Below are 10,265 nucleotides of genomic sequence, written 5' to 3'. Positions count from 1 at the left end.
GGCGGTTGAGAAAAACATCTATTATACATAATCTTACTCTTGTTTTGCAAAAAAGCTGTTTCCAAGACTCGAGCTTGGCTCCGTACCAACGAAATATTCTAAATAATTCAATGCATGAATAGAACGTCTACCTAATACATTTATTAACAAGTCTTCATCTTCGACCTTGGTTCCTGCAAGGATTGGTTGATTGATATAAAAATCAATTTGTTGGTGGGCGGACTTTCTTGGTCAAATTTTTTGTTTATTGGACAATTATCTGTTCAGCAGTTCTAAACTTCTGGATGCAGAATCTTTGGAAACAAAAGCCCAACCAAAAATCTGTCAAACCAAGCTGACACGTGACAGGGGAACAAGATGCACGTGCAGTATATGAATATATATACATTTTCAACAAATTTCTTTGCAATATATGGTGGAATTAGTGAGTTGGCTCACATGCAAACTCATTCCACAGCTCATCCTTCTTGTTAAATTATGCAAAATCAAAAGGATTTTAATCTTTTATAGTTGAGAGTTTTGATCGTTACATTTTTGTCATTGTATTTTTTACTGAAAATTTAATGGTTAAAATAAAAACAATTGAAAAACTTGCAATATTAAATCTAACATAATCTGCATTCAACCGAAGTAACCAAGACAACGAGAACAACAATTTGAACTATCAGCTAGTTCAAAACTATCATCACAAATCGAAGATGCAAAAGCATACTATATAAAAATAAAAAATGGTAGAACAACTTTTTTTGTCAATAAAGAGTATAAATACAATATATTAAGGGATGTGTTATTCACAAATCCAATTTTACTTCTTACACATCTCTTATTAATTTTTATCTGTTGATTTTCTTCAATTCATCCGATCCGACGATAAAAAATTAGAAGAATGTGTGAAAAGTAAAATACGATGTGTAAATATCACACTCCTATATTAAATCATTCAAAGGAGTATACGTCCCTTGCTTGTAATGATGGTGAATGTGAGACACTAATCATATTATATTTTATGTGTGATATGACGCACACCAAAAGCAGGCCGCCAAAACCCAACTGCCCTTTTCTCGATCAATTTTTCAATGTATTAGAAACAAACTTTGATACATAAAATGATATACCAAGGGATGTGTATTCAACTAAGATTTTGAGGGGTTTTAATTCTTTTAATGAATCTAGGGGTATTCAATCAGAATTTTAAGTGATTATTTGAAATTCAATGTGTATTTAATTATAATTTTAAGATGGTTTATTAATATCATTAGAAATCTAGGTATATTCAATTAGGATTTTAAAGAAGTTTATAATATTCAAGATGTATTCAATTAGAAATTGATTTTAAAAAATTTGAGAAAGTTGAGGAATTATAGGGAATTGGAGAGATTTCGTAATGTATTTTAAACCTCCACAAATCTCACATCTCTCCATGAGATTTATGAGAGAATTGAATCAAAATTTTATATAAAATCTCTACAAATCAATTAAACTCTATAAAAATCTATAAATTTATAAATCCATTAAATTGTTTCAAATTCTCAATTAAATACATTCCCTAAATTGCGTTTTTGATACGCTAAAAAGTTTCTCCCTCCCCTCGCCTACTCCATCGCCTTTCATAAATAAATTTCAATAAAAAAATAATAATTAAATTTCGAGCAAAAAATAAAACAAAATTAAAAAGCCAATACCCTCATCTCCTCAGGAAAAAAAAAAACATGAAAAAGGAAAGAATAAAAACGGAAAATCGAATTCACTACGACACCGTTCCAGTGTTTCTGCTTTGCAGCCTGTCGCTCTTGAATTCTTCTCTTTCTTTTTCTTTCGCATAATTTCTTCATAGTCCTTTGCTTTCCTCTCTCTTTCCCCAATCCATCGGGAGCCAGAGAGAGAAGAGAGAGACAAGGTCTGCAAGCCAGGTCACCGTGTATTCTTCTAGAGAGAGAGAGAGGGCGATCCGAGCGGTGGAGGAATTGGGGTGTTACAGTAGAAGAAGAAGCAGAGAGAAATGGGGACGCTTCAGACGTGGAGGAAAGCCTACGGCGCTCTCAAAGACTCCACCAAAGTCGGCCTTGCCCACGTCAACAGCGATTACGCGGTACCAATTCCTTTCCCTTTTCTTTTATCTCCGTTGATTTAATTAATTAGAAGCCAAAAAAAAAAAAAAAAAAGATAAAAAGATAAGATTTTTTTTTCGGAAGGGATTGGATTTTGATTTTTTGATTTGGGTTTGTTCTCTAAAAATAGGATTTGGATGTTGCGATAGTGAAAGCCACCAACCACGTCGAGTGCCCGCCCAAAGAGAGACACCTCAGAAGTCAGTTTCTAAATTTTCAGATCCGTTGTTTTATCAAATGGGTGGTTGGATTTTGATCCAAAGATGTGATTTTTACATTTGGGGGTGTTTTGTTGGATGCAGAGATTCTGATTGCCACATCGTCAATTCGGCCTCGGGCGGATGTTGCTTATTGCATTCATGCTCTTTCGAGAAGATTAAGCAAGACCCATAATTGGACGGTATGCCGTGCTTCCCCTTTCAATTGCAAATTTGCAATGCCATACATTTCAATTTTGATTTTGTATTGGACTTAATAATGTATTTATTTCCCTTTGAATTTCAAGCGGGGTTTGCTTAATATTGTTGTTTACCATGCCATACTATATTATTCGAGTTTGCTTGGAAATATACTTGGTTGCTTTAATAAACCGCGTAGATGTGCCCATGTTAATCACTTCATAGTATTGTTGTGTTACTCAATGACAGTACAGTTAAATAGCGACATTAGGCTCCTACACTTTTATCGGTTCTTCATTTTCCCATTTGTTCCACTAGATGCCGCTTTTTGATCTTTTTGTGCAAAGGATTATTTTTACGCTCAGACAAAGTAAGTTTATGTATTTTTAACTATTTTGAAGTGAAATAATTGGTCTTCTACTGGTCTGGTTCAATGTTGTCCCAATTTACAAGGGACGATGGAACACTTATATGATAGTTTTCTTTTTGGCTGTATATATATCATCATTGTCTTATGGATTAATATGCTTATGTATATGTATACATATGTTTTGATTCCTGTTAAACTTGGTTTGTATTATATTTGTGTTTTTCATTGGCAGGTAGCTTTGAAAACATTGATAGTTATCCATAGGACCTTGAGGGAAGGCGATCCTACTTTTAGAGAAGAACTTCTAAGTTTCTCTCAGAGAGGACGAATTCTCCAGCTTTCTAATTTCAAAGACGATTCCAGCCCCATTGGTGAATTTCAAATGCCTTAATCTCTCGAATTCTTTCTCATCTTTGGCATGTCAATTTTCATTATTAGCTATTAGTTGAAATAATTGAAATTATGACGTTGATTTTGAACACAAAATTGAAGAAACACAAACACATCTGTAACTTGAGGATAACTAATGTTTCCTTTTGTTTTCCTTTTCCTCTTCTGCAGCTTGGGATTGCTCTGCATGGGTGCGTACTTATGCATTGTTTTTGGAGGAACGACTCGAATGCTTTAAGGTTCTGAGGTATGACATTGAAGCTGAACGTCTTCCAAGGCCTGCCCAGGGGCAGGAGAAGGTATCAAATCTTAATGGTTCATTACTAATTTACTAGTTAGGATTTGGTGATAAGATGCTTTCTTTTTATATACAAAATAAGTTATTATTCTATGAGGGTTCACAAACTTTTCTTTCCTGTGTTTAACTACTAACAGGGATATAGTAGAACCCGAGAGCTGGATAGTGAAGAGCTGTTGGAGCAGTTGCCTGCCTTACAGCAGCTTCTGTATCGTCTTATTGGTTGCCGGGTAACATATTTGGAACTTGTGGTTGATCTGTTTCCCTCAAACGTGTTTGAATATTCATTTCGTGATACATTATTATATTTCTGTAAATTTATTGTACAACCATTTTTATACATTTGTGCAAAATGATTGATTTTGCTTTCTGACTTTGCAGCCAGAAGGAACAGCTTCCATCAATTATGTTATACAGTATGCTCTGGCCCTGGTATGTCCTGCATCTCCATTTTTGTTTTGTTTCTCTCAGACATGACAATGTATTTAAATTATAAACGGAGTCTCAAGTGCTGAAAGCAAGCTTTAATCCTTAAAACTATTAAAGCCAGTTTAACAATGGACAAAGGCTATCTTTGATTTCATATCTGACCTTTTTGAGTTTGTATTTTCAGGTATTGAAAGAGAGCTTTAAAATTTATTGTTCCATTAATGATGGGATCATAAATCTTGTCGATAAGGTGAATATGATATATAATAAGCAAATACTATGTTACCAATGGCTATTTGTTTCTCAAATTTGAGTTTGTTGCAGTTTTTTGAGATGCCAAGACATGAAGCTGTTACAGCCCTCGATGTTTATAAACGAGCTGGTCAGCAGGTAAACATCTGCACCATTGGTTACTACAGCATCAGTTACGGATGATCTAAGGTCAAATAGTTAATGTTTGCTGCTCTGTTAAAGATATCTTGGTATTTACTGCAGGCTGCAGGTCTCTCAGATTTTTATGACGTTTGCAAAGGATTGGAACTTGCTAGGAACTTCCAGTTTCCAGTCTTGAGAGAGGTCTTTTAAGTTTCCAATGTATTTGTTTAAGTTCCTTCCTTGCAGTTTTCTCAGCTAATGCCAAGTACTGTATTTTAACCTTTTCAGCCTCCGCAATCCTTCCTCGTAACAATGGAAGAGTATATAAGAGAGGCACCGCGGGCTGTGACTGTTCCAAATGAAACATTGGTTGGTATTTATTCCTTTTCTATTTTTGTTATGGAAATTTCTAAGTGTTTTGAGTTTTATCAGTTCAGTTCTTTACCAATGGAATTTTATTCGGAAATACATGTATAGATAATTTGTATCTGCTCATTATGGACAGCTTTTGACATACAGACCAGAAGAACCTTCGGAAGACACAAAATTGTCTGGTGATGAATCCGAGCCACCAGCTTTAGACATTGTGCCTGTGTCTAATGTTGAGACAGAAGCCCCTCTGTCGCCACCACCTCCACCTCCACCTCCTCAAAGTAGCATGGCCACTGGAGATTTACTGGTAGATTATCAGTTCTGACTTAGTTAAAGTTTCACTCTGTTTTTGTTTCTTTTATTTTACATATTCCCATTGTGTCAATCATTTCCATTTTTTTTTTCACCCCAACCAATCTTCTTTTGTGGGTTCAGGGATTGGATTATAGTGCAGCTGATGTATCCGCGATTGAGGACAGAAATGCTTTAGCTCTAGCTATAATTACATCTGAAGCTGGTACGTGTTTTTGTTATTTATTTATATAAGTTGGCATTTTATGGCTTCCATGACTCTTAATCTCTCCCGCTTTTATTTGCAGATGCAGCTCCAACATTCAATTCTAGTGCAGCCCAAACAAATGGTTTTGATCCTACTGGATGGGAACTTGCCTTGGTCACCACTCCAAGTACCGACATTTCAGCACCGAATGAGAGACAATTGGTAGGCCCATACCATGCTTTTTAAAATTTATATTTTTTATCATTTACTATTCCTCACCGGGCTTCTGTTATACCTCTCCTTGTAGAAGTTTTGCCATTCTGATAGTGGCTTGCAATTTGATTGATACATGTTTCTGGTTCATGTCAGGCTGGTGGGTTAGACTCACTTACTCTGAACAGCTTGTACGATGAAGGAGCATATAGGGCATCTCAGCAACCTGTTTATGGATCTCCAGCTCCAAATCCGTTTGAGGTCCAAGACCCATTTGCTTTTTCAAACAATGTTGCTCCCCATCCCGGAGTTCAAATGGCGGCAATGTCTCAACAGCAGTCCAACCCCTTTGGTCATTTCCAACCAACCTACCAGCAGCCACAGCCAAATGTGATGATGGGCGCAACAAATCCTTTTGGTGATACTACTGGGTTTGGGGCATTTCCTGCAAACTCTGCTCCTCACCCGCAAACTAGCAATCCATTTGGAAGCACTGGCCTTCTGTGAGGACACATGCTTTGATCATCTGAAATAGTGTAATCCACGCAGCGCAGCGACGTTGGTTTTGGTGTATTTGGCGAGTGTAGCACATACGGGGTTTGGATTTGTTTTGTGAGATGGATGGTGTTTGACAGCATGAACATAAGAAGTGGGGTAAAAGTCAGGCGAGTGAATAGTGAAGTATGTAATAATTAGTTGATACATTTTAGAAATTCTTGTAATTTTGTTTAATCAAAAGAAAGAGGTTATGTATTTTTGGAGTTCTCTCATGTGGTGATTCTTTTGATCTTTTTGACAAACGATATCGGTAGTCGGTTTAATTCTTTTAATCTTAGTACTGGAGTATGGTGTGTTGTTTGATTTCTTAATTTCTAGAAATTCATGCTTTATGGGAAGAAAAAAAGTGTTTATTGAAGGCCATAATTTCTCTTTTGGTTCACAACAGGGCATTAGCCCGAAAGAAAAGGAAAGAAAAAGGAATATCACGGGGCCACGAGCTATATCTGTAATTAGCAATCGATGATAAGGACGAGCTTGCTCATAAAAGACTGGACTTAAATTGCATGACAACAACAAAATTCTTTTCATGGTAAATGTTGAATTTTTGTCAATTGAGTTTTACTAAAGTTATCCTTTGTGGGGTTTCTCTTTTCTTTAGCAAGAAACAAGAAAAATGTTGGGTAAAAGGGGGAAAATAAGAACAGAGCTTGAAAAACGTGGAAACAAGAAAGAGCAGCCACGGCCCCTGCTTGGAAGGACACTGGAGCAGGGTAGTCTTACGGTTAGACATTCTCGCAAGGGAAGGGGTTCCATTGTATTCGAGACTCTATGCAATCAGGCCGTAAGTAGATTACAACTCACAATGCATGAACTCTCGTCCTTTATTACGAGGGACCATCTCTTGTAGTCAGTGACACCGTCATCACGTTTTCGGTAGAGAATCATTGGGACAATATATTGGTTTGAATGAAATTTCTTCCTTTTACAAGAGTCGTTGGTCAAGCTGCTACTAAGTATTCTCTAGTCAGATTGCCTTACTGAATATTGTCTCCTGCTTGGAATTTGTAAATCATGTAATGAGTACCATCAGATTTATAAGAGTAAATTGTAGTAATGATTCCTCAACTTTAATCAAATTGGAGTAATGGTCTCTCAACTAAAAATCTATTACTATAGTCGTTTTCATCAACTTCATCAAAATTTTGTCAAAATAAATTATGTTGAAAGGACCATTGCTACAATTGGGATTCCTTTACTCATCAAAACGTGTAGATATGGTCATTTTCGTCAATTTTGTCAGAATTTTATCAAAATGAGTTATGTTGGAATGACCATTGCTACAATTGGGTTAAAGTTGAAGGACTATTGCTAAAAATGGGTTAAAGTTGAGGGATCATATCTTCAGTTGGATTAAAGTTAAGGGACCAATGGTAATGAATTTTTAGTTGAGGGACCATAGCTGCACGTTTTGATGAGTTGAGGACCAATGATAATAGATTTTTAGTTGAGGGACCATTGCTCCAAATGAGTTAAAGTTAAAGGATCATTGCTACAATTTACTCATTTATAAGAGATAAAAAAAGGAAATAAGAGTAGAGCACATGCTGCTGGTAACTCGGTAAATTGTAGAATTATTGAATATTTTTGTTCACCACCTTCAAGTGATAGTGATGCTCATCACCTAATTATCATCATTAGATGAGTTTAAATCTCGTACTCAAATTGATTTCTGCTTAATTAATTTTGTTAGGCGCCCCAATATTTTGATCTTCCTTTTTTGGCCAGTCGATGATTCTGAAAATTAATAATGATATTTTTATTTTATTTTTTTTGTCTTAACGTTATATATCATGCAATATGCATGCGTGAAAGAAATGTAAATATATAACCAAAACGGCTTCATCTTTGCTTTTGGTTCACGTAGTCAAAGATATCTATTTTTTGGGCGGGCAGGCTCTCTCACCGTCCACGAATAAGTAGTGCTGCACTGCGCATGAAATTTGAAACATGACGAAGTGCATTCACATCTCTCATAGTTCACGATAACGCTTAAACTCCCAAACGACTTTCGATTCATTAAATTTTGTAACAATAATCCTTGTTATCACATTTTGAAGTAGATAACAGATAGTGTCGTATTACTTTACTAACTGGTCAACACTTTAAACGTAAAATATGCATATCGTAGAAGTACATATATGTGTTTTACTAAATATTGTTGTTGTAAATTAAATAGTAGTAGATAGGAGCCTATAACTAAAGGGTTTTCAGATTAATGTTATTGTTATTATTATTATTTCGTCGTGGGTTGAGCGTGGGAGCATGTGGGGAATATATTTTATTAAAAGCCAAATAAATGGAAGGAGCAGAAAGTTAAAGGAGGAGGGAAGGTGAAAGAGCACATATCGGCATAGCAGGCAGGCAGGCAACAAAAGCAAAAGAAGAAGGGGCCATGCAGCATTTGCATATACATGCTGAGTCTGTCCCACATTTTCAAACACTCTCAAATCACCATCATTACCATCGCAAACCCTAACAAACACAAAAATACTACAAATTCGTGGCGATTCTCTTTCCCTTTCTCTCTTGAATTCCTTTTAGTATTAGGACTAAGAAGTGGTATCCCGTAATTTGCGTATGGGTAATATTAGGGGGATTAATTATTTAGATCAAATTTCGTAAATTATGATCGCTGATGATTGGATTATTATTTAAGTATTGATTAATGCGTTTATTTCTTATTAGTGACACATTACATAATTCTCAAATTTTGTGTAAAAAATTAGTCTAAAAAACATTACTCTTTTTGTACAGCTGTTTTATGTAAATGATTTACTGTCTTTAAGTTGTGTTAATCATAGGATCCTTAGCTTTATAAGCAAAAATCCTAAAACTGCTCCTTTTTATCGTACGAATTAACCTTAATTTGGTTGTCGAAAGAACCAAAAGAATATCAAAGATGTCTGGAATGTTGGCAATAATGTTTCGACCCCTGAAGTTAGTAGGGATCGATACCTAACTATGATCTGAAACCCTAGGACTGACAAACATGCACGTACAGTAATTCCAAGGGAACTTAACTATGATTTGTAAATTCTTTATTTTCCTTTTTAATTTGCTAGAATAAATTGTACACATATAATTACTAATTGGACATGCATGATATTTTACCACCCGTGTTGTAAATAAAAGCATATGCATGCATACCCCTTCGTACTGTACGACAATATAGTTTTGGAGAGATTTTTTCGTGTGTTCAGAATATGGTGCGGTATATATGGAGTCTGTAACACAGGATGGTAAGTGTCCCTCCAATTGTATAATAACATATAGTGTACCAGCCATGTTCTAAATACTCTAAAAATCTCTCGTAGTTTTGAGGCGATATGATGATCATGTACATACATCTTTGTCCACAGTCCACATTTGATGATAATTTTTTTCTTTCACTAAATGCAAAGTTGATCACTTTCGAGTGTAGATCTAGCAGCCGAGGGTCCATCTCCATCATCACCACTTACAGATTTTAGTTGTTGATCATTCCACAATAAAAACGCAGAAACAAAGCAGCAGTTTTTATATGCAAATTTTGTGGAGTCTACCATTGGCATATGGATATCTAGGGTCCCTTCTATATATAATTAATTTAAAAAAATTAAGCTAAATACTTTATTTAATTTATGTATAATTAATGATATCCTTATAGTCACGCAAATTATGTACATGATGCCCACGGGTCCCCTCATAATTTATATTTCAATTTATATACAGCGATGTGGATCGATGCTAAGTCGTCAAATTTGAAATGTTCGATTTCAAAATTAGCTATTAGGCGTGCACACATACACACACACATATGTAATATATATATATATATACACACACACACATATATATATGTATGTATGTATGTATTATATTACATACTAGTATTTCGTTTATCAAAACAATGTTCTAGCTGGATGTAATTTTGGAAATTGAATTTAACATCTTTTTTTTGTTTGAGAAATTAAGAATGAACTTACTTGTAAATCTTGAGCTTATTTATGTACTGTATTTAAAGGTGCATTTTCCTTTTATATATGGTTGTTGTCTTGTTGATGATTTCATATAGACCCGTGTAAATCTTGACCGAGCTTATTTATTTTCTTTACACGTTGAATTTAAAGGCGCATTTTTAAACTAAATTTTGCTAAGGGTATTTATCATTAATAACCCAAATTTAACACCTAAATTCATAAATGTCACTTTTTATAAAAACTTTCAAATATATCAAAAAACTCATATGAATAGACCTAAATACCCTCACAAT

At 35.0% G+C, this 10,265-nt stretch overlaps 1 protein-coding gene across 1 annotated transcript; it reads left to right on the top strand.

Moving 5' to 3' along the window:
- The first annotated feature begins 1,742 nt into the window (after positions 1-1,742).
- On the top strand, positions 1,743-6,205 carry LOC126607672 (putative clathrin assembly protein At2g01600). Its single transcript, XM_050275353.1, has 15 exons — positions 1,743-2,089; positions 2,239-2,308; positions 2,411-2,508; positions 3,109-3,247; positions 3,438-3,565; positions 3,702-3,794; positions 3,946-3,996; positions 4,178-4,243; positions 4,318-4,383; positions 4,489-4,569; positions 4,657-4,737; positions 4,874-5,047; positions 5,176-5,257; positions 5,340-5,461; positions 5,609-6,205. The coding sequence occupies exons 1-15, from the start codon at positions 2,000-2,002 to the stop codon at positions 5,957-5,959; spliced, it is 1,692 nt and encodes a 563-aa protein (XP_050131310.1). The 5' UTR covers positions 1,743-1,999; the 3' UTR covers positions 5,960-6,205.
- The last annotated feature ends 4,060 nt before the right edge of the window (positions 6,206-10,265 follow it).

Source organism: Malus sylvestris, chromosome 16 (assembly GCF_916048215.2).
Source record: "Malus sylvestris chromosome 16, drMalSylv7.2, whole genome shotgun sequence".
NCBI lineage: Eukaryota > Viridiplantae > Streptophyta > Magnoliopsida > Rosales > Rosaceae > Malus > Malus sylvestris.
This window is presented reverse-complemented; position numbering and strand designations above follow the sequence as displayed.

Coding starts and splice junctions, on each gene's coding strand:
- LOC126607672 (XM_050275353.1), top strand. CDS start 2,000: ATGGGGACGCTTCAGACGTGGAGGAAAGCCTACGGCGCTCTCAAAGAC. Junction 2,090..2,238: donor ACGTCAACAGCGATTACGCG/GTACCAATTCCT, acceptor CTCTAAAAATAG/GATTTGGATGTTGCGATAGT. Junction 4,570..4,656: donor AGTTTCCAGTCTTGAGAGAG/GTCTTTTAAGTT, acceptor TAACCTTTTCAG/CCTCCGCAATCCTTCCTCGT.